We start from the raw sequence: 25,223 nt of genomic DNA, 5'->3' as shown, positions 1-25,223 counted from the left end.
TTTTACCTTTGTATATTTACCAGCCGACTCGAATAACGCAGCGGCACAAGGTCACATTGACAAATGTCAAATGCTAACTACACCAATCCTTGTCCTGCCCCTTCTCTTCTCTAGTACGCAGAGTCCCACCCAGGTTTTCGATCCCGCCCACCAACCAGGAAGTGATGCCCGGCGGCAGCGTCAACTTGACATGTGTGGCCGTGGGCTCGCCTATGCCATATGTTAAGTGGATGATGGGGCTGAAAGAACTGACCCGTGAGGAGGAGATGCCCATGGGACGTAACGTGCTGGAAGTCACCAACATCCGCGAGTCGGGCAACTACACCTGCGTGGCCATGTCTTCGCTTGGCATGATCGAAGCCACAGCACAAGTCACTGTCAAAGGTGAGAGCCAATGAAAGTCTTTTGAAAGTCACTGTTTACTACTAAAAAAAAAAATCAGAGGGAAGCTACAAGGTGTTGTCTTTAGTAACTGTCTTTCAAGCTTACCATATGCTAACTGTGTGACTTATTTGTGTCACACTGCTGTTGCCATAGTGTGCACTTCCTATGGGTGTGGTATTACAGTATAAAAGGAATCTCTGTGATGTCTCTGTGACATATATGCTGAGAAGCACGCTGAATAAAGAAGTGTTGTTCCATTCAAGTCTCGGCCTTACATGTACTCAGTGTTGTCACAGATTACTTGAAAAAGTAATTTAATTACTGATTACGCATCAAAAAAGTAATCTAGTTACTTTACTGATTACTTCATTATCAAAGTAACAAAGTTACTTTAAAAGTAATCTATCAGTTACTTTTTACCCATTTTTCTCCCTTTGCAGCCTAAACATAAGAATGACAACAGAAAAATGTCATCATATGTAATTGACTTTCCGATGATTGAATTTAAAGGGGAATATCAGAATTTCGCGCTAGCTTAGCCACTCCGGAGCCCTGAAACTAACAAATATCTGACAAACTGCTTGGAATTTGTTGAAATCAGCTCCACCGACCAATTAAACTCCGCTAACTCTAACATTAAGCCTAATGTCAAAACCTCTGAATTTCGGGTTATGGTTAACAACATATCAGTGCCAATGTAAAACAATGCAAACTGACGGCACAATAATCAACAACACACAAGTGGATTGTACAGTGCAATAAACACAAAGGTGGAGGCGAGCGCGGATGCGCGTGCAGCCGTGCACATTAACAACCCGGAAGTAGTACTTTCAACACACACGCGGTCAATTTGGCCGCAAAACGTGGCGGCACTTTACACTCAATCGGACTTACAACACATCCCACAGATGCTAAACGAACACATCACCTCACGGCATAAATGTGCAATACGCATATGATGTAAACAAAGCGTGCCAACTTGGAGCGATGACTGCCCGTCGTTGCTACGCTAAAGCTACGAAACGGCCACGCAAATACTCACCTTCATTCATGGATATCCACAGATCAACATTCTCTCGCAACGTCTCAACACTTGGCGCGAATGTCCATCCGCCTCAGTCCCACAACACGTGACACGAGACCAAAACAGGAAATAGCTAAGAGGTTGTCATGGAAACACCTACCGGGAACCTTCTATTTTAGCATTTTCTATTCAAAATGCTCTTCGTACATGACTACAATATTTTTCATTCTACATACGTTATGAGGCAATGAAAAAATAGTAACGCAGAAACACTAAGGAAACTAACTTAAATCAGATTACTGGTGTAGAAAAATGAACGGGTTAGATTACTCGTTACTGAAAAAAGTAATCAGATTACAGTAACGCGTTACTAACTAACGCGTTACTGACAACACTGCATGTACTTAGATTAAGGAAGTACATAACAAACTGTTTTAGTGAACCACTAAATGTGGGCATTTAGCACCGAAACTATGACACTTTGGGAGCTGCTCAAATCAAGGATGATCTTTTTCATGTCTCTGGCATGAATATGTCATCTATATCAGAATAATGCTTTTGTTAGGTAATGCAAATCTATGCATCCAACAAAACTCAATGCAGCATTACCTATCTTTTGGCCATGACAAGACAGAGTAAAGAGTTACTTGTGTATTCTACATTGCAAACATATGCAAATGTATTTCTTTAGCCCTACCAAAGCCCCCAACTGCTCTCATGGTGACCGAGAGAACAGCCACCAGTGTGACGCTGACTTGGGACTCTGGAAACCCTGAACCTGTGTCCTATTACATGATCCAGTATCGGGCCAAGACTTCAGACCACGGCTTTCAGGAAGTAGAGGGTGTCGCCACCACCCGCTACAGCATAGGTGGCCTCAGCCCCTACTCCGAGTACGAGTTCCGTGTCATGGCCGTCAACAACATTGGCCGCGGGGCGCCGAGCGAGCCGGTGACAACACGCACGGGCGAGCAGGCCCCGTCTTCGCCGCCGCTGCATGTGCAAGCGCGAATGTTGAGCGCTACCACCATGTTGGTCCAGTGGGACCCGCCCGAGGAGCCCAATGGACACATCCGAGGCTTTCGTATCTACTACAGCTCGGACCACACAGCGCCGCTCAGTGCTTGGCACAAGCACAACACTGACGACAGCCGTTTGACAACCATCTCTGGACTGACGCCTGACATCACCTACAGCCTCAGGGTGCTGGGCTTCACCTCGGTTGGGGACGGCCCGCCCTCTGAAGTCCTTCAGGTTAAAACCCAGCAGGGAGGTGAGTGTCCAAACCTCTGTGTTATTTCAGTCTACGGTTAGGTTCATACCGCAGGTTTTAATGCATAATTTCATTTTTTGGGCGTGCCCATTCAGTTCTTCGTTCAAGTATCACACATGCGCACTAATTTGAAGTCCAAGATGTGCTGCGCAAACTGACCCTCATGTGCAGGAGCATCAAAACTAATGACTACACATGCTGGCTCAACGTCATTCTAGGGTGATCATGTTTTGATTTCCAAAAAGAGGACACAAAAAACAGACCTAAATAAGCCCCGTGTAGTCTTGTATTCAAAGTTTATATGGATTGATAGCATGCGCGCACTATCCGATCACGTCATTTTCAAAGTATCGGAATCGGCAAAAAAATATCGGACATGCCTTTTTTTAATGTATACGTATTTTTTAATTAAATCGTTTTCTAATTGTATTTAACGTTACAGACATAATGTGTTACACTCTTCCAGAGTTTTTAGTTCAAGCTTAAGGTAGGGTTATCAAATTTATCGCGTTAACGGCGAGAATTAATATTTTTTACATTTATCACGTTACAATATTTAACGCAATTAACGCATGTGCTGCACGACCCACTCACGCATTGTCGCGTTCAATCTATAATGGCGCCGTTTTACCCCTAGAGTATATAGAGATAAAAAATGAGTGGAGTGAAATTTGGCAGCCTTTGGAGCCTTTTTTTAAATGGCTAAAGCCTTACAATCCCTCTCCCAATGATTAGAATAATCGTGGGAAGCAATGTGGGGAAAAAAAGTAGTAGTTGATCTTTTTCTTAACACCCTATGTTATTTCCCAACGCAGAGAAGATATATCAATTGGTACCACGACGTACAGTCATGGTTGCACTTCCCATCATGCATTTGGGCATGGCTACAGTACCATTTACTGAAAACTCAACAAATACACTAGATGGCAATATTTAGTCACAATATACAAAGTCACATTTATCCTTTAAGAATTACAAGTCTTTCTATCCGTGGATCCCTCTCACAGAAAAAATGTTAATAATGTAAATGCCATCTTGAGGATTTATTGTCATAATAAACAAATACAGTACTTACGTACTGTATGTTTAATGTATATATTCGTCCGAGTTGTATTCATTTTTTTCTTAATGCATTGCCAAAATGTATATGATCGGGAAAAATTATCGGGAATGATTGAAATTGAATCGGGAGCAAAAAGAAAAGCAATCGGATCGGGAAATATCGGGATCGGCAGATACTCAAACAGTTTGCCCTGACTCGGCCGTGTAAGCAATCTTGAAATACAGTGGTACCTCGACATACGATCGCTTCGACACACGATCTTTTCGACATCCGACGTAAAATTTGACTCGCCATTTGTTTCTACACCCAACGACATGCTCGAAATACGACAACATGACAGCACCACAGACGAACGCATGGCAGATTTTCTTGTGTGAGGAATCAATACAAAATGTTTCAAAAAGTTTGGTACAGGTGGTGAAACAAAGAAAAAGGTAACGCTTACCTTTTAAATGGAGTTGCAAATTTTTAAAAAAAATAAGCTTCGGGTGCACATCCGTGAACTGGCTCAAGAATACATCTCCACGGTCCTCCTCCGACCACCGTTCGCCAGTCTTTATAAATTAAGCTGACAATTATTATTGTGGTAACATCGCCAAAGAAATCGCCAGATTCACCACGTCATTTATCTCACAACTTATTCAACACAGAATGCCAACTGTCTGCCGCAATTGACGGCGTTCTCAAGAAAACATTGAAAGTGAAACTCAAGCTCACCGCTCTGTCTCTGGCACGTCAGCCCCGCGGTGCGTTCAGGTACAGCAAAAAACGTCCGCCACATTAGAACCTGATTTGTTACATTATTACAGGAATTATTGTTATTATTCAGATTTTTATTGATAATTTATTTGTTTTGCTATGTGTAATTGCCATTTGTAATAACACCAGCAGTATTTTTTAAGGATTTAGTGTAGGTTTTTGGGTTGTGCAACGAATTAATGGAATTATAATGTATTACTATGGGAAAATCCTGCTCGACATACAACCATTTCGACTTACAAACAAGAACCTGGAACGCATTAACTTTGTATGTAGAGGTGCCACTGTATTGCTCATTTGGAGCACAGAAAGAAAACCACGCATTCTCAAGCTTATCCCCCACATTTTTTTTTTTTTTTTATGGATGTTGTCAAACCCACCTCTTCCCTAAAAGCCGCGTTCAAGCTAGACGCTAACGCTAATGCATAACTCTATCGCTACCGTGTCATTTGCTGATGTACCGTATTTTTCGGACTATAAGTCTCAGCTGAGTATAAGTCGCCCCAGCCATGAAATGCCCAACGAAGAGGAAAACAAACGTATATAAGTCGCACCGGAATATAAATCACATTTTGGGGGGGGGGCAATTTAAAATAAAAATACAATAGAGAACAACATGCTGAATAAGTGTGCAGAATGAAAATGTTACATGATGCATGAACAACGAAATAAGAACGTGGCCGGTATGTTCACTTAACATAGCTATTAAGAGTTATTCAGATAACTACAGGGATTCCCCTATATTCAACAGATTGTGGCGCACCGCCACACTAAAATGAAAGCCGCCACGCCTGGCAAATGAGATGTATTTTATTTATTTATTTAAATAAATAAAAAATTTTAAGGCCGCTTCAAACTAGCGGCAGCCGAGTGGGAGGAGTTCAGCGGACACCTATTCATTGTGTATTGTAGCCTAATGTTCGTAACTATGCAGGCCGCGCCTTAAGAGACGCAAGGGGAACGAGTAGGAAGAATGGGAGAACGAGCGAGATAGCGAGAGATAGCGGTCGCATGTCGTAGCAGCCCGCTGTTATTTTGTTATTGTTTTTCTTTATTATTGTTACCACAATAAAGTGGGTAAGCAAATACAGACTTCTCTCCTTCTTGCCCATATCCGGGGCATTACAATAATTTGGATCGGACTTTTCGGCGAAAGTGAGCGGCGGACGGCCGTCTGGGACGGAAAGCAAACTTTGACTAACTTGCGCTGAGAGACTGCGGAGAGGCGGGGCCCAAAATAAAGCCTTGCTCTATTTTCAGAGCGTTGGTCACAGTAAACGATTTATCAGTTCAAGCAGAGTAAAATGATACATATTCACGGTACAAGAACGTCGTTTCTGGTTCCATCGATTGGTAAGAAAAGGCTGTTTGTACGAGTGACGTGTGGGCGCTCCCGTCAGGGGGGACATTTCACGTGGAGTGGCTATTTTTCGGCACAACACCGGCGCGCCAACTTCAGACAATTAGGGCTGACGAAACTTTGATAAATGCGCCCCCCCACCCAAATTTCGCGATCTCTGGTACACTCGAAAAATGACTCTCATACCTCTCCTTGCTAAGTTAATGGTACCTCGACGTGCCTTTGTGTGGAAATTTTGTTTACGAACAACGGGGAAAAAACTATTCACCTTCTCACCGAATCAAGTAAAACTCTTTACACGGCTATTAGAATTCCCCCAGTGCTCTAAATGGGTCAGTTGACAGAAGGACTGTTATTGTTGTGGTAATGTAGTACTTATGAGGGTCAAATAAAAGGAAAAAGGAGGACTACGACGGTGGTCTGCAACCCGCGGCTCTCGGGCCGCATGCGGCTCTTTAGCGATGCTTCGGCGCTTTTTTTTTTTTTTTTAAATGGAAAAAGATGGGGGAGGGAAATATATTTTTTTGTTTTAATAGGATTTCTAGGAGGACAAACATGACACAAACATTCTTTCAATTCATTAATATTGTAATGAAGTTAAACTTGTGGTGGCATAGTACAACAGAGTAGTCACGTGGTGCGTCATTCTCTATAGCAGGGGTCCCCAACCTATTCCACAAAGGCCCACTGTGGGTGCAGGATTTCATTCCTACCAAACAAGATGACAACACTTTTTCCCCAATCTGGTGTTTTACAAGTGCAATCAGTTGACTGCAGTCAGGTGTGGCTTGTTTTAACAGAAGCCTCATTGGTTCAACTGTCTCTGCTGGATCGGCTGGAACAAAAACCAGGACCCACAGTGGGCCTTGAGGACTGGGTTGGAGACCCCTGCTCTATAGGATCCACTGCAGGGAAAATAAACATTTAATCATGAAGGCTAATTACGTATTTCTAGCCAACTTAGTCATTTCTATAGTAGGCTAATATAGCTAGTATCAATAATTATAAGGCTTGTACAAGGCTTTTAATTTTTTGTGGCTCCAGACATACTGTATCAGGTTTTTTTTTTGTTTTTTTGGGGGTCAAATATGGCTCTTTCATCAGTTTGGGTTGCCAACCCTGAGTCACTACGAGATGTAAGTCGTACTATTGCCACGAGAAAAAAAAGTCGCATTAGTACATCGGGTAACGTAGCTGTAATCAGCTACGCATTTTACATACATGTACTGTAGCTGAGAGGTACAACATTAGCCTGGCTAATGAAATATTTCAAATATATCTTTGTTATGGTTCTTCTTGGGGGAAAAAATGAAGAAAAAAAAATTCGCTGTGGCACGACATGGTGAGGCTGTCCGACTCCGATGCAGCCCACCACCACAGCTTCAAAAAATCCTAGGGGAAACACTGAACTATAGCATAAAGAACATGCTAAAAAGTTTACCAAAATAAGATGCGAAATGATGTAATAATGTGTTAATAATTTCACACATAAGTCGCTCCAGAGTATAAGTCGCACCCCCAGCTAAACCAAAACTGTGACTTATAGTCCAAAAAATACGGTAATTGCTGCATGTATTCCAATTTGGTTGACTTGACAGTTCAGACCGCAGCCACTTTCTGGAAAAATGTGACTCCATTCGGATTTTAACCACATACAAAGTGACCGAGATCAGATTTGAAATGGTCCACTTTTATGTGACTTTTCCCGTTCAGACCGTCAAATTAATGCCTCACTCGAGTCGGAAAAACAGGAAACAATCGGATTCGTGCATTAAGATCTGCGGTGTGAACCGAGCCCAAGGGTCTGCAACCCTGGTCCTCGAGAGCCGCTACCCAGCTTGTTTTCCATGCCTCCCTCCTTTAACACACTTGAATCAAATGATTAGCTCATCAGCAAGCTCTGCAGGAGCCTGATAAAGATCCTGATAATTTAATTCAGGTGTGTTAAAGGGGGGAGACATGGAAAACAAGCTGCATAGCGGCTCTCGAAGACCAGGGTTGCAGACCCCTGACCTAGCCTAAGAGTTTATCGGGTCATATTAGCGTCTTAATACCTATTTTCTCTCAGTCCCATCCCAACCGTCAGGCTTTGAAGCTGAAACTGAGCTGGACACCCGTGTCTTGCTGTCATGGCTGTGGCCCCTCCAGGACCCCATCATTAAGTACGAGCTGCAGTACTGGGAGGCTGGTACGGACAACAAGGTAATAACACAGTCCTTCTGCCTATTTGTCTGTTTGTTTTACATTTATATTGTATAAGTTGGTACAGTTGGTAAGTCGTATTACCTACAGGTATGAAAATCTCTCACCTCTCTGAGAAATTCGCCGTTTTGAAGTCAAAAAGGGTGACCTACGTGAATTTTGTAGATCCGAGCAGAAAAACTTTGGGGGGGGGGGGGGGGGGTATTCGGGAGATTTTTTTAAATGTCGGACGCTTGGTATGCAAGCGGGGAAAAGCAGCATAAAGCCAAAAACATTGACTTAATTCAACGAAACAAAGGAGGGTACACTGTTGTGTTCGGTCTCTTCACTGCCAAGCTTGGCTATTTCGGCCGTGAATGAACACCCAAAGCGCCGTCACCCAGTTGTAATTTGTAATTTTGAAAGACAACAGGAGACAATTACAAGCTAGCAGATCGTAAGTCCATCTAACTAACTAACGATATGTTTTATTGAAGTTGTTAAGCCTGTCAAGATATGCAATGAGTCCATTTATCGCACGGTAAATGAAAATGAGGGCGGTAATTTTCACGGCTGCATTTTATCGTCGTGTGCATACATCTGTGCGTGCACACGTGCGTGTTGATGGCTTATGAGACTGCAGTTCCTTTGACAGATGTTCAACATCAACACGCCTTAGAATTAAAGTTCAGACATACAAAATAAGGAAACATATCTATATTAAACACTGTAAACGTTAGCATTGCTACATTGAGGCTAATGGGGAAAACTATAGCATAAAGAACATGCTAAAAAGTTTACCAAACCATCAGTGTCACTCCAAAACACAAAAATAACATGTGAAATCATATAATAATGTCTTAATAATTTCACACATAAGTCGCACCAGAGTATAAGTCGCACAGCCAAACTATGAAAAAAACTGCGACTTATAGTCCGAAAAATACGGTAATCGTAAAAATGGTCTGCTGACTAATCGGGAGAAAATTAGTCGTTTGGGACAGCCCTAGTTGTACAGTGTACCGGAACTAGAGGTGTGCAAAATTTCCGATTCTTAGATTATTCGCGATTCGGCCGAAAGAAGATTCGAGAACGATTCACAAACATCCAAATTCCGATTATTGAAATATGCCAAGTAAAGCGGAAGTAAAACACACTCAGCGCGCCGCGCGGTCTTCGGAATGAGGAACGGAGCGAGAGTAGCTAAACATCATGCTTCTCATTACCCGGCCCCTCGGGTAATGCCAATGCTCAACTCACGGCTGTAGCTCAACTCATGCCACGAGATAAAAAAAAACACAACAACATACCTGACTGCTGCCGAAAAGCTGCTACAAAGTACATCCACATAATGTTACGGTAGATATCATTTATATAGGACTAGATGCAATCTAGATTCGGTAGCCTTAGCAGCACATCTACAAAAAGCTAGATGCGGGCGTTAGTAAACGGCCGCCATCTTAAAGCAGTACACTTCCCTGCAAGGCTGTTGTAGCGAACCTTCCAAGCAAACCAAATTAACTTTTTATCTAAAATACTCCTAAATCGGTAAAATATTGACTTGAATCTATCTTTAAAATAGTTTAAAAACTTTCACATGTCAAAAGTAGACAAAAGGGAAATTATAGAATAACAGGAGCAATTTTAACAACTTTAACGGTTGATTCACAACATTAAAATAATTGAATGTAGTTTAAAGCTGCTGATACAGAATGGGGACTGGAGTTTTTTATTTACTGTTATTTTTGTATATTTGTTTACTGCTATATGTTAACTTGATACTGAAATAGTAGTTTGGTTTAGACTGAGAGTATTTTTGAACAATTTTGGAATTAATGTACAAAACATTTTTTTTAAAAAAATTTAAAAAAAGGGAGGGGGGGGTGCATCAATAATCGTTTTATAATCGAATCGGAGCCTCTGAATCGTAATCGTAATCGAATCGTTAGGTGCCCAAAGATTCCCAGCTCTAACCGGAACGTATTTGCTCCACACCCTTCTCACCTTTTTAACCCCTAACCCATTTCCATGCCTGTACATACATGTAAGTGTTCACTGGTTCATTAATATCACACTTCGCAGATTCACGTGACCTTCGATCCTGCCGGTTCTTACGCAGTGGACGGCCTCAAGCCCGACACAGTCTATCGCTTTTCCCTGGCTGCTCGCTCCGAGATGGGCTTAGGCGTCTACACCCAGGCCATTGAGGCTCGCACTGCCCAGTCCAGTAAGTCGGTCATGTTTTTGTTTTATCTCTTCTCTCTCGCATCTAACCAAAAAAAGAGTCATCTGCCAGCTAGCCGAGGTCATCGCTTTTAGCACGCAAAGTTGAGTTAGTAAAATGGCAGACAACCTAAGTGTCAAAGTCAATTCCAGCAGAGCATCAAATGTTGTTTGTGCGTCCGTCGTCCTTGTCAACAACACTAACACCGTACACTCACCTGAGGGCGAGGCTCTGTTGTTCAACATTAAAGGTAGGTTTTATGTGTCCCCTCCACACATCATTTGATCCGTTTAGTAAGACTCCCACCATGCATGTACTGCATGAATCCCTTTATGTTTTTCTATACGATTGGCTAACTCAATCACTCAAAGGAGCCCTTGAATAATTCACACAGTTAAAGTTGTGAAAAATGTATTACGCCTTTTACATTTGAAAGAGAAAACTCTACTTTATCTTTAATTTGATCTTGGTTTCATGCCTCGTTCTTATCGCACATTGGCTTTTTTTTGCCTCCGAGGCTCGTGTATTTCCCGTGTTTCCTGATTCAGCTTTTGTCAAGAGAATAATATTGAATGGATGTGAACGCCTAAATGTTACAAAGAAGCTATTTCTTCAACACTAATTTGACTTTAACCCTTGAGACGTCCTTGAATAGTCACGCTCTGACAAAAATGACCAGCTCTCCATAAAAAAAGCCCAAAATGTCAATGTAGGTTTTTTTTTTTTAATTTTTTAATTTTAAATTATTATTATTGTGCTTAAATGAAAGTGTGGCTCAACCAATACAAACCAATACAATAGTTATAAAAATACTATTTGAGCTTCATCATCAACACATATTGCATGGCCGCTTGCGGAAAAATTAGGGGTGTCAAACAATTAAAATTTTTAATCGAGTTAATTGCAGCTTAAAAATTATTTAATCGTAATTAATCGCAATTCGAACCATCTATAAAATATGCCATATTTTTCTGTAAATTATTGTTGGAATGGAAAGATGAGACACAAGATGGATATATACATTCAACATACGGTACATAAGTGCTGTATTTGTTTATTATAAAAATAACATTCTGTTAAAGCGATCCATGGATAGAAAGACTTGTAGTTCTTAAAAGATAAATGTTAGTACAAGTTATAGAAATTTTATATTAAAACCCCTCTTAATTTTTACGTTTGAAAAAAAATTTGTAAAATTTTCAATCAAAAAATAAACTAGTAGCCCGCCATTGTTGATGCCAATAATTACTTACATAATGCTCATGGGTGCTGAGGCCTATAAAATCAGTCGCAGCCAAGCGCCAGCAGAGGTCAACAAAACAATGATATTTACGTCATCAGCCTTTACACTGTGACCCGGGAATTCACCAGCTTTCATACATGCCGCGTACCGGTTAAGTTCTGGACGTTATTCTAGGACGCGACCCGGTTAATGTCAGTAACAGTCGACCCGGGCTAACATGGCGGATGAAACGATGTAAAGTCGAAATCACGTAAGTCAGGTATATCGTAACCCAGGGGGCTATCTGTATAGTTATTCTGTGCAGACCATAGGCAGAGTTTGACTTTAGGGCAGGGGGGGGCACAACATGTTGATGACCCCGAAACGCAGTGTCAACAATAAAATCAACTTACAAGAATATTTATAATTATAAGTTAACAATGAGCGTTTTTTTGTTTCCCATCATTCTTGAGGGGAATTGTAAATCAGGCTGCTTAGGACAGCTATACTTTTCGCCAAGATCATCCATTGAATATGGTACGCCCGCTGGTGTCGTGCCAATGTAGTTACTACCCTGGCAAAAATTGTATCCCCTGGGCAGAGCCATATGGAGGTAGATTTGTGTCTTTATTATTCAATCCAAAAAAAGTTGCTTCAATAAAAAAATAAGTTGCTTCAATCAAAATATGTATTTTCAACCCAAAAAATATCGCTTCAATAAATTTAAAAAAAAAAAAACATGTTTCAATGCAAAAATAAATTTGAAACTCAAAAAAATGCATATGAAAGCTATTTTTCTTTGATTGATATATTTTTGGGGGGATTGAAGTCTTTTTTTTTTTTTTATTGAAGCAACTTTTTGATTGGAGTAATGTTGATTTGTGTTTGGGCCACATTTTGTCTAGGCCATTTTTGTCTTTATTATTCAATCAAAAAATAAGTTGCTTAAAAAAAATATTTTTAAAAAGAAAAATCAATCAAAAAAAGAAAAATTTCAACCATAGAAAGTTTTTGAATGCGAAAAATATTTGAGATTAAAAAATTTGCATTTGAACACTTAATTTTTCATTGAAAAAGTTTTCTTTGATTGAAGCAATCCTTTTTGTGTTTGGGTCAGATTAAGGGTAGTACATTTGTGTCTCAATCATTCAATCCCTCAAAAAGTTGCTTCGGTAAAAAATATATTTTCAATCAAAGAAAAAAATCATTTGAAAAATAAAATTGCCCTCCCCTAATATTTTTTTAAAATCAAAATTATATGCAAAGCAAATGACCGTCTAAGGTGCTAGTCACATGATCTGTTCGAAAAATAATTTTGACCCATTATATTTTTTTGTTCATTTCATTGATTTTTGTTGCAGTTTTATTGCTTTATGATTTTTATATACTGTATAGACAAGGCAAGGCAAATTTATTTATATAGCACAATTCAACACAAGGCAATTCAAAGTGCTTTACATCACATGAAGATCATAAAAATCACATTTAAATCAATACAACGTAAAAACCAAGATAATCAAAATCGGAAATAAAATCTTACATAGAAATCGCATTTAATCACAAATAGAATAAAAATAAATAAATAAAAATAAAACAAAAAGTACTACTACTAATAATAATTGAAATCAGCAATGGAGATAAGCACAAGAGGAATAGAAAGCAAGTAGATTGAAATATATAGACAGTTATGGATATGCAGTGCTAAACAAAAGCATTGTTAGCCCTGATTTAAAAGAGCTAACAGTTTGAGCATACTTCAGACGTTCAGGCAACTTTTTCCAGAGGTGAGGAGCATAATAACTAAATGCTGCATCACCCTGCTTGGTTCTTGTTCTTGGAACATGCAGGAGACCGGTTCCAGACGACCTTAGGGGTCTAGATGTCTCATAGGAATCTAACAAATCAAGCATGTATTTTGGTCCAAGGCCATTAAGTGTTTTGTAGACGAGCAGTAGTATTTTATAGTCTATCCTTTGACTCACTGGAAGCCAGTGTAGCGATTTCAAAACCGGTGTAATGTGGTCCAGCTTCCTTGTATTTGTGAGGACTCTGGCTGCAGCATTCTGTACTAGCTGCAGCTTCCTGACTGATTTTTTATCAAGACCCGTAAATACAGTGATACCTCAGCTCACGAACATAATTGGTTCCCAGAAAGTGTGTGTAAGGCGAAAAGTTCGTCTTCCGAACATTTATTTCCCATAAGAAACCATTAAAATGAGAATAATCCGTTCCCAGGTCCCCATAAAACATAATTTTCTACTAAATAAGCCTTAAAACTACACAAAAATATACCTTATTTTCTTTAATGTCTTCTTAGGCTTAACACTAGCCTGTGGTGGGGTCTTTTTCGGTCCCATAATAGCAAAAGTACACTCAATATGGTCCAAAATGTCTATCAAACACAAACCACGTCCGCACTCAACGAAAGGGAGGGGACGAACTGGGACTCCGTGAGCGTGCGTCAGCTTCTCGTGGCGCTGTTCGACCGCGTGGTTTGGTTCGTCCGCCGAAAATTAGTTCGTCAGTAGAGACTATATGCTCGCGAATTTAATGTTCTTGAGGCGAAAAGTTCGTGAGCTTAAGCGTTCGTGAGCTGAGGTATCACTGTATACTGTTGCAATAGTCCAATCTGCTGAAAATGAATGCATGCATAAGTTTTTCCATGTCTTATTGAGTCAGAAGCCCCTTAATTCTGGTTATATTTTTTAGGTGATAATAAACAGATTTAGTGACAGACTTTAGATGGCTGTCAAATTTTAGGTCTGAGTCAATAATTACGCCAAGGTTTCTGACTTGATTTGTAGCTGTAAGTGACATTGTGCTAAGTTGCCTGCTCATCTTTGACCATTCCTTTTTTGGCCTAAAAATGATCACCTCTGTCATCTCCACATTTAACTGGAGAAAATTCTGGCACATCCATTCATTGATTTGATGAATGCATTTACTCAGGGAGACTAAGGGACTATAATCATGTGGGGACACAGAAATGCACAGTTGTGTGTCATCTGCATAGGCGTGATAGGAGATGTCATACTGTTCCATTATCTGAGCTAAAGGAAGCATATAGATGTTCAATAAGAGTGGTCCAAGAATTGACCCTTGAGGGACTCCACACGTGAATTTGGTTCGTTCTGACTGATGGTTTCCGATTGACACAAAGAAATCCCTATCATGTAAATAGGATGTGAACCACTGAAGAATAGTGTCAGTAAGCCCTACCCACTGTTCCAATCTGCTGAGTAGTATGTTGTGATCAACCGTGTCGAATGCGGCGCTGAGATCCGATAGTAACAGAACAGATGATTATATATGAGTATATAGGAAAGTCAGTTACATGCAATGATACTTTTCGGCCACGGGGGGGGGCTGCACCCCCCCCCCCCCCCTTAAAATCCACTTATGGTGCAGACGCACCCCTGTAGAAAATAGATATTAAATAATGCTGCATGTTTTGAATGAGTAAGTTACACAGGACAAACATTAATAGTCCAAATTGAAATGTCATCACACTGGATTGCATTACTTCATGTAGAAGTAAATGTGCGATGAAAATGGCAGTGGTTTATATTTATAGGACCTATTTTTTGTTGCAAGGAATATATTATCTGCCATGTTTTCCATTTTTGGGCTAATTGCAGCAAAACAATATGAATACAAAGGAGTTTTTAAATGAATATCCTTGGCCCTATTCAACCAGTAGTGCTCATTCAACACAACCAAAATAGCTTGCAAAAAGATGAATGGCACAACATGTCCTTTGGGGTTAATTTGTATATCAGCTTCCCATTGGAACACACTGTTCATCACGCTGCATCTTAAGAAGGTCATTTCATAGGCATGTTTGCTTTGAATCCCATCTTATTTTCCCTTTGTGGTGTTGAATAGGTGTTGTGATGAAGATAGATGCATGCCGTTGAGTTACAACGCGTACCTTTGGACTTGGGAGTTTTCTCACCGTCTCACACTGTGGCTGTTAATTAGCCGTAACGACCAATGAGTAGCAGCTCCGTACAGACACATTAGTCGGTAAACTCTCCACTGCCGCTACGCTGCTTCTTCGGCAACAACGTGCAAACATCACTTGACACTCGTTCACACTCTCGCGCAGTTATTTGCTCGCTTCACCGGGGGAGCAGCGGGAGGGGCTATCGCAGTTCAGGGCAAATTACATCTTTATGAAAACACTGACCTGTAAAATTCTCTGGGATATTTTATATTCTGCTCCTCCTGTTGTCGTCGTTTCACGGTCCTGCGAGTAAATGAAGTGCCAAAACACACACACACAGCACACTCCCGTGTATGTGTAATGCAGCAAAACTCTCCAGTCCAGAGGTAGCATCCTTGTGTCTATGGAAGCTTTTTCTATATCCATATTGCTTAAATTGCTGGGCGTACAATTCACATGTAATGAACAAAAGTATTCGGATACTCTCTGCAATTTGTTCCGATACTTTTGATCATTACCAACTAAAAATATAATGAAAAGCTTCCATTGTTTCGCATTCAGTTTGCTTGTCTTTTAGTTTTTATTTTACGTTTGCTTGATCCCCACATTCCCTCCCTTGTGGCTGTGCCCCCCCCCCTCCCTCCACTCCCTTCCTCGCAGCCCCCTCGGCTCCCCCCCAGGATGTGCACCTGTTCAGTCTCAGCTCCACTAGCCTCAAGGTGAGTTGGGCAGCACCGCCAGCCGGCCGGCGCCACGGCGTCATCATCAGCTACACAGTCAGCTACCAAGCGCTTACTGGCGAGGACACGGACCGCCATGAGGTGAGCGGCATCGGCGCCGCCGCCTCCTTCTACGTCATCCAAGATCTGGAGCGCTGGACCGAGTATCAGGTGTGGGTGCGCGCCCACACCAAGGCAGGCCCGGGCCCTGAGAGTGCCCCGGTGAGGATGAAAACTCAGCCGGATGGTAGGTTGACACCAGATGTGGCAAAAGTAATCACACTTTCCCCTAGTAGACGGAAGAAAGATTATACAGTGGGGCAAATAAGTATTTAGTCAACCACTAATTGTGCAAGTTCTCCCACTTGAAAATATTAGAGAGACCTGTAATTGTCAACATGGGTAAACCTCAACCACGAGAGACAGAATAGAGAAAAAAAAAAAAAAACAGAAATCACATTGTTTGATTTTTAAAGAATTTATTTGCAAATCATGGTGGGAAATAATTATTTGGTCAATACCAAAAGTTCATCTCAATACTTTGTTATGTACCCTTTGTTGGCAATAACGGAGGCCAAACGTTTTCTGTAACTCTTTAAAAGCTTTTCACACACTGTTGCTGGTATTTTGGCCCATTCCTCCATGCAGATCTCCTCTAGTGCAGTGATTTTTTGGGGGGCTGTCGTTGGGCAACTTTCAACTCCCTCCACAGATTTTCTATGGAGTTGAGATCTGGAGACTGGCTAGGCCACTCCAGGACCTTGAAATGCTTCTTACGAAGCCACTCCTTCGTTGCCCTGGCTGTGTGTTTGGGATCATTGTCATGATGATAGACCCAGCCACGTCTCATCTTCAATGCCCTTGCTGTTGGAAGGAGATTTTCACTCAAAATCTCTCGATACATGGCCCCATTCATTCTTTCCTTTACACCACAGGTGTCAAACCGATTCCAGAAAGAGCCAAGTGGGTGCTGGATTTTGTTCCAACCGATAACGCGCAGAGAGTTTAACCAACAAACTTCCTGTTGAAACAAGCAGCACCTGACAAAGTTTAACTGGTTACACATGTAAAAGATCTAATTGGTAAAAAGGTGTCCTCTTCATTGGTTGGAAAGCAAACCTGCACCTACTTGGCCCTTTTTGGAATCTGTTTGACACCTGTGCTTTACACAGATCAGTTGTCCTGGTCCCTTTGCAGAAAAACACCCCCAAAGCATGATGTTTCCACCCTCATGCTTCACAGTGGGTATGGTGTTCTTCGGATGCAATTCAGTATGCTTTCTCCTCCAAACAAGAGAACCTGTGTTTCTACCAAAAAGTATTATTTTGGTTTCATCTGACCATAACACATTCTCCCAGTCCTCTTCTGGATCAACCAAATGCTCTCTAGCGAACAGCAGAAGGGCCTGGACGTGTACTTTCTTCAGCAGGGGGACACGTCTGGCAGTGCAGGATTTGAGTCCCTGGCGGCGCATTGTGTTACTGATAGTAGCCTTTCTTACTGTGGTCCCAGCTCTCTGTAGGTCATTCACTAGGTCCCCTCGTGTGGTTCTGGGGTTTTTGCTCACCGTTCTTGTTATTTTGACGCCACGGGGTGAGATCTTGCATTGACCCCCAAATCGAGGGAGATTATCAGTGGTCTTGTATGTCTTCCATTTTCTAATAATTGGTCCCACAGTTGATTTCTTTACACCAAGCGTTTTACCTATTGCAGATTTAGTCTTCCCAGCCTGGTGCATGTCTACAATTTTGTCTCTGGTGTCCTTCGACAGCTCTTTGGTCTTGGCCATAGTGGAGTTCGGAGTGTGACTGACTGAGGTTGTGGACAGGTGTCTTTTATACCAATAATGAGTTAAAACAGGTGCCATTAATACATGTAACGAGTGGAGCCTCGTTAGACCTCGTTAGAAGAAGTTAGACCTCTTTTACAGCCAGAAATCTTGCTTGTTCGTAGGTGACCAAATACTTATTTTCCACTCTAATTTGGAAATAAATTCTTTAAAAATCAAACAATGTGATTTTCTGTTTTTTGTTTTTTTCACATTCCGTCTCTCGTGGTTGAGGTTCACCCATGTTGACAATTACAGGCCTCGCTAATCTTTTCAAGTAGGAGAACTTGCACAATTGGCAGGTGACTAAATACTTATTTGCCCCACTGTATCACTATTATCAATAATCGACTTTGACAGAACCTAGATGACATCACAGACGACTACAAAAAAAGCTTTACTTCAACCATTAGTAGAAAGTAGAAATATCTTACGAGCAGTATTGCAGTACAACTGTTTGACGCAAATACGATGCAAGACCTCTTTTCTTATTTTCCCTCTCCGTACCCGTCATCGTCTTTTTCTTCTTTGTGTTTCTGCTGTTAATCAATAACAAGCTAATGAGGCGCTCCTGTAGCCACGAGGGGCGCCATGTTGGTTTTTCACCTCTTTTTCTCCTTTCAACTTTTGAAAATGTATTGCAGGTTATGTCTCATCACCTCGGGACTTCCCTGTGTGTCACTTCCCTTCCTTACTGTTTACACAATATTCAGGTTCTAAAGTGGAACACCGCGCCTGCTCCCTTGCTCCCCTTTCTTCTTCATTTGCTTGCTTCCCCTTAGAGAAATCAGTCAGTAATGAATGTTTTTTGAAGTTCAGCTCATTTTCACGCCATCACTGCACCCACACACTGGCCCACATTCTCGCCGGTCCAAAAGTTGCTGTTGATCCGCCGCCAACGCCGCTTTTCTTTATCAGTCGTCTCTCATCAAAGAGCAGCGAAAATCACAAACTCAGCATTTCCTCGACTTTCTTTTTGCTCTCCAGTGCCTGGCGCACCGCCCCGGAAACTAGAGGCCGAGGCGGTCAACTCCACGGCCATCCGCGTGACTTGGAAGCCGCCACTGCAGAGTAAGCAGCATGGCCAGATCCGAGGCTACCAGGTGGCTTACACGCTGGTGGAAAATGGCGAGCCGCGCGGACAGCCCAACATCCTGGACGTTGTCTTGGCAGAGGAACAGGTACATAGTCCATAGCTACGCAATGTCCACTGATTCACGTTCAATTCTCCACCACTTCCACTTCATACAAGTTCATACTTTAAATGTCTCTCTTGCTACTTTCCTGGTAAATATTTCTCCACATGACATTCGCTTTGAAATTGCCTCTAACACCTTTTTATAATGTATAAAAAGGTCTATTGATAGTCTACCCACACAGGCATAACTACAAGATTCACACATGCACTGCCTTGTAATGACTGGTTTCTAACTAGTGAAATTAAGACATTTATTGTGCTGCCTTAAGATTTGTCCAGGGTTCATGTTTGTTACCTTTAAGCCGCTACTTTTTTGTTGTTTTTAACCCATATGGTAAATAGTCTATCGCGGATAATTTATGGATTTGCACTGGCTAATTAACTGTAGGTATTTTGGTGTAAATATTCCAGAATGCAATATGGACATCTGCGGATTAGAGTCAGTGTGGTTTACATATGAATACAGTTTTTTGTCAAATTGTGTGGGTGTGTTCGATAGTTTGCGGCACCTTACAGTTCGAAAATTGCAGTACAGTTATCCCTCCAACTTTGCGCTTCAAGCTTTGTGCACTCTGTCAATCGCGGACTTTTTTTGTTCAATCAAAAAAATAAATAAATACTGATGAGGTGTCCCGATTCGATCACGTGGTCTCCCTCTCCCTCCTGCTGCTTTTCTTGGACTGGCAGTGCCCTGGAAGTGCTTATTAGTTATTAGGGTTGTTCCGTTCATGTTTTTTTGCTCCCGATCCGATCCCGATCGTTTTAGTTTGAGTATCTGCCGATTTTTTTTTTTTTTTTTTTTTTTTTTTTTTTTTTTTGCTCCCGATTCAATTCCAATCATTCCCGATAATTTTTCCCGATCATATACATTTTGGCAATGCATTAAGAAAAAAAATGAATAAAACTCAATTCAATTGCTCCAAGTATCTTTTTTATTGTCCAACATGACATTGTTCCACTGCTTTGGATCAAAACAAAGCTTATCAGCACTGTGCCATGTTGTGGTTGTGTTAAACGACGACCTGCTCGTTCCTCCACGCGGAATGTCCGCCTTGCAAACATTGCACCGGGCTGTTGGGCTGCCTTCGTTTTCAAGTTTAAAATAATTCCAAACTTTGGATATCATCTCCGTTTATCCGTATGACTGCTTCTTGTAGTTAGACTTCTGCCTTTTTTCCCCGTAGCCACGCTTAACGCTTAACCCCCTCCCCTCAAAATAAAGTTACACGACGTCACTTCCATGTTCCAAGTTTTTTCCGGTGACACACTTTGTGAGTGCGACAATAAATGGCAGGGGAGGATGTTTGTTGTTATTATGAACCAATCTTTAAACCAAAACTAAAGACTGGATGAGTGTAAGACATTTTGTCTGTAACGTTAAATACAATTAGAAAACGATTTAATTAAAAAAATATATATATATATATATATATATATATATATATATTTAAAAAAGGCATGTCCAATATTTTTTTGTTGATTCCGATACTTTGAAAATGACGTGATCGGACCCGATCGATCGCAGACTTTAAGGTTCGATCTTGCCAGAGATGCTTGAAAGCCAAAACTTTAAAGTGCCGCATGCGTCAATCATCGTTTAGCTTGTTAAACAATTCCTGTGGCAACTTATTATGTGTAAGTGAGTGTAACCCGGCCGCGCCGCCGACGCGTTCCGATCGCCCTCGCTCAAGTCAGGACTCAAACCCGTGTCCCCACGGCAGGAGGAGGCACTAACCGCTAGGCCATAAGCTCGAGCTGACAGTCGCCGGCATTTTTTTTTTTTGGGGGGGGGGGGATTCTTATATGCATCTCTCTCCAATGCTAAATCTGATTGAATACATTGAACACTGTTGGGTCTAAAACTCGTTCTTTAACTTAGTTATTTACCCAAGGCAAGCTGACAAAAGGCAGGGCATAAAGTGAGACAGAGTCAGAGAGTTGACATTTTTCAACCTGCAGGTTGGGAGAGCCAGGAGACAGAGTTCCGCGACCAATGTCTCATTGAAGTCTCTCTCCAAGCTCCCCCGCGCTGCTAACTTTTATTGAGGGCTTGTTGCTGGGCAGAATATAGTTACAACACTGTTGTCCAACGTGGCAGTTTCGATCGGGCAAGTTCCTTACTGTAGTCATTGATTGAACAGTCACACTTTTGATTGAATTAACAGTCACACTCTTGAGCGGGCAAGATATCTTTGTTTTGAACACACATTTGCACTCAAAGTAATGTGGCTTGGTGGAAAAGTACTGAGACGTTGTGTGATGAATCAGCATATGTGTGTATCTATTTATCAGCAGAATGTGAGCAATTGTCGGTAATAAAAATGTCAGCACATGATTATGGGCTAAAACTATTCTTCATAATAGCTTGGGAGTGCACGTATGACAGCTGTGGGAGAGCAAACTGGCATAATATATTTGGCATACAAAAACAAGCTTATCTTACAAACACACAAAATTTTTTTTGGGGGGGTGGTACTTTGCTGTTCTTCAATTATCCTGGTAGGTTCTGGTCCCCATTAACCGCGATAAACGAGGGAACACTGTATCTAAAATCATAATTTCCCATTAAAAAGAATGAGATGCCATTAATCAACTCCAACCTCTTTTATAAAGGAAAATAATACATTACAATATTGTATTTAACAAAAACAACAATGCCATAAATGTAAAGAACTGAAGAGTTGTGGTCTGTACTGTACATTATAAAGGCATGGCGGACTGGTCAGTAGGTTGCCTCACAGAACTGATTTCAGGTTCAATTCCAGCCTCCAACCTTCCTGTGTTGAGTTAACATGTTCTGACTGTGCCTGCATGGGTTTTCCTTGGTTACTCCGATTTCCAAAACCATACATGATAGGTTTGATTGAACACTCCAAATTGTCTGTGGACGTGAGTGTAAGTTGTTGTCTCATTGTACCCTGTGATTAGCTGGCAATCGGTTCAGGGTCTGCCCACCTATTGCTCATATTCAATTGGGATAGGCTCCAGCACCCTCTTGACCTTTGTAAGGATGTGTTATGGAGTGTTATGGAAAATGCACATTGTGTCACTTTGTCTTAAGTGTGCGCCTTAGCCACCTAGGGGCAGTATACAGTGATACAGACAAATTATACATAGAGCCTGTCAAAGAAGTAATTTGTCATTCTTCCTGGTCGTTACAAACCAGCTAAATTGGCAGGTTGAGTCGTTTCTGTCTTGGTCACCTGGCAATACAGTACCATACGTCTAACAAAGGGGCGAAAAAACAGAATGCATGCCTCTCGTGAAGTCAGCTACCCGTTTTTTCGTCTTACAATACACCATGCACTGCCTTATTCATCGTTTGATGACTATCTTAAGAACCCAATAAAACACAGGTTCTGTTTGTCCTGCCGGCTGCTACCATTAATGGGAACACGCATTGGTGCGCCGCCCTCTGCCGCCTCAGAAAAAACATCCCATTTTTCACACGCCTGCGTTTCGGAAGAGCAGCGGGGATACCGGCCCACTTCCTTGGCAAATGCGCCCTTGAGCGGGGGTGCTATTAACCCTCATTAGCAATGGTAAATATCCCGTCGTCTTCACCCGATCGCACACTGTCAAGGTCAACTAAGTAGCCTGCAAAGGATCTTCTTTTGCGATGGGATGGCCTTTTGTAAAAGGTTTAATGAGAATTGTTAGTGTGGACAGATGTAGGCATGAAATTATTATCATTAGTTGCAGGGCACCTCAGGGTCAAATGGGAAGGATTTGGCTGGATAAATAGCAGGTTTAGTGATTCACAAAGTAAAATAATGATTCTCTTTTTTTTTTTTTTAACACACCCTCCGCCTCCACACCGTATCGCTCCCATTTTCATACAGTTCACCATATCATTTGTGTATAGAATTGTGTCAGTACAGTAAGATTATTAGCAAAGACGCCAAACTATCAAAGAAAATGGCGTTGTAATGTTTTGAAAGTGTTTACATTTAGTTTTATTGATTTGAGTAGATACACGGCCCTGTAGTGGCAACAGTGAATATGAAATAACTCATTTAACTTGGCTGAACCCAGCTGCTCCCTGTTAAGACCAACATAAGTTATGTTTTTGTGTGAGCTAATATGTTTGTTTATGAATTCGTAATTCAGTTTGTAAGTATATTTAGGTGTTTGCTTTGTTTTGTATTGTTAAAAAAAAAAAAAAAAAAAAAAAAAGCATTTTATAGCAATTAAGCTAGCGGACTTTTAGTATGCAAGTTAGCCAATTGTTCTTTAGTTGTACATAAATCCTCATTTAATAATTTTAAGATCTGGTATGTAGTTTATTTTTAAATGCAAGTGCAGTCCTTATTTTGTATTTGCATTTAATGCTCTTTTGAAAGTGCAATCTTAGCAACCCATTGTTTTAAATCCCCTAGAATTGATTCCACAAACCGTTAAATATTCCTAATCTGATTACTCGATTATTCGAACTAACTACAAGTAGGTGATAAATTAATCAACTACTAAAATAATGGATAGCTGCAGCCCTACACTGTTATGTGATTTTCAAGTAATCTTTTTTTGTCAAGTTATGCAAAACATCACCTTTTTTCATTGGTTATTTGTGATATTTTACTGTATTAACATCTTTTTTTTTTTTTTTTTAATCAAATATTTTGAAAGCACTGTATTTGCAAGAGAATTCTGACATCAGATTAAAGAGCAAAAATTATTATAAAGGATGTTTAGTGCTTGTGCTTTAACGGTATATCACGAGAACTGCTATTTTTACATGCTATTTAAATAGTCAGCACACAGTCTCACAATCGTGCCACTTGAAGTTTTGACTGCGAATAAGAAGATGGCGGCTGCCAGAATGAGTGTAAACCTGACTAGTTGAACTCAACGTGACCCAGACCTGTCGTGCAAACAATCATACCTGACAGTTCTGATTTGCACCCCACACAATTAACACATTTGGCAAATTGCCTCTCAAGCCAATTCCGTTGACGCCAGTCTTTCTCTTTCTTTCAAACCAGTTGTTCTTGCCTCTGGCAAATTTCAATCTCGCTCTCTGTTGTGTTTTTTTCTTCTTGACTCTACAAGCCGTTTGAATCATTTCATCAGAGCCTTTGCGTGCGAGTCCGTTCCCCTCGATTAAGTCATTTTGAGCGGGCGACCTGCACGGGCCTGCTTGGACGTTAGTGAAGAAAAGGACCACACAGCCAGCCAAATAACTAAATAGCACTCAAGCAACCGTTTTCTCACCCAAGCATCAGCCCCCATGTCGTGTTTCTCCTATCAACCGCAACCGTGTTGTCACCTCAAACAGACAAGTACCGTATTTTTCGGACTACAAGTCGCATCTGAGTATAAGTCGCACCAGCAATAAAATGCCCAACGAAGAGAAAAAAAACATATACAAGTCGCACCGGAGTATAAGTCGCATTTTTGCTAGAAATTTACTTGATAAAATCCAACACATAGAACAGACATGTCATCTTTAAAGGCAATTTAATATAAAAATACAGTAGGGAACAACATGCTGAATAAGTTTACAGTGCATGAACAACGAAATGTGAATATACTGTCCTCACCAGGACGCTACGACTCGGTCCTGGCTATTCAGCGGGCTAAATTCCCAAATGACGATGCTGGACGTCCGTATAATTTGCTGAATCAATTTCGTCCTCGATACCAAGCAAGTTCGCATCGACGTAAATAAATGCTAATTAGGTGCTTTTACAGCAATGACATGACACAAACGGTCAGTATGTGTTCGCTAGCATTAGCACATTGTTCAAACAACCACACAATTGGCTCTAAGTGTCCTATCGCGGTATAGATATTTTACAAGCATAAACAATGAACATAGGTTCGCAGCCATGTTTCTCTCTTGCTAACTCGCCCACTCACTCAGAGCTACGTAGCTGTCGGTCTTCTTCTGGCGTGTGAGCGCTCTTCTTCACGTAAACAAGTGCAAGTGCGCCCCCTCGTGGGCGTGAAAGCGCCACAAACTAAAAGCAAGCATTTCAATATAAAAAAGTCAATAATACAATCAAACACACATTGCCAAAGGCAGAACGCGAACGTGGCCAT

The 25,223-nt window shown here is 41.1% G+C and overlaps 1 protein-coding gene across 12 annotated transcripts in view; it reads left to right on the top strand.

Annotated features, from left to right (window-relative positions):
* LOC130929923 (receptor-type tyrosine-protein phosphatase F-like) overlaps positions 1–25,223 on the top strand; it is a 464,805-nt gene that overhangs the window by 306,750 nt on the left and 132,832 nt on the right. For 6 of the 12 annotated variants that reach the window (XM_057857556.1, XM_057857554.1, XM_057857555.1 and 3 more), the window contains 6 exons: positions 115–384; positions 2,100–2,681; positions 7,932–8,065; positions 10,127–10,271; positions 16,097–16,402; positions 18,971–19,164. In XM_057857556.1, coding sequence (XP_057713539.1) covers positions 115–384; positions 2,100–2,681; positions 7,932–8,065; positions 10,127–10,271; positions 16,097–16,402; positions 18,971–19,164 — 1,631 coding nt within the window. The remainder of the gene's footprint in view (positions 1–114; positions 385–2,099; positions 2,682–7,931; positions 8,066–10,126; positions 10,272–16,096; positions 16,403–18,970; positions 19,165–25,223) is intronic. The other 6 variants (XM_057857557.1, XM_057857560.1, XM_057857558.1 and 3 more) reach the window with 1 other exon arrangement.

Source organism: Corythoichthys intestinalis, chromosome 14 (genome assembly GCF_030265065.1).
Source record: "Corythoichthys intestinalis isolate RoL2023-P3 chromosome 14, ASM3026506v1, whole genome shotgun sequence".
NCBI classification, from domain to species: domain Eukaryota; kingdom Metazoa; phylum Chordata; class Actinopteri; order Syngnathiformes; family Syngnathidae; genus Corythoichthys; species Corythoichthys intestinalis.
Note: the sequence above shows the minus strand (reverse complement) of the source record. Positions and strands in the feature narration are given on the sequence as shown.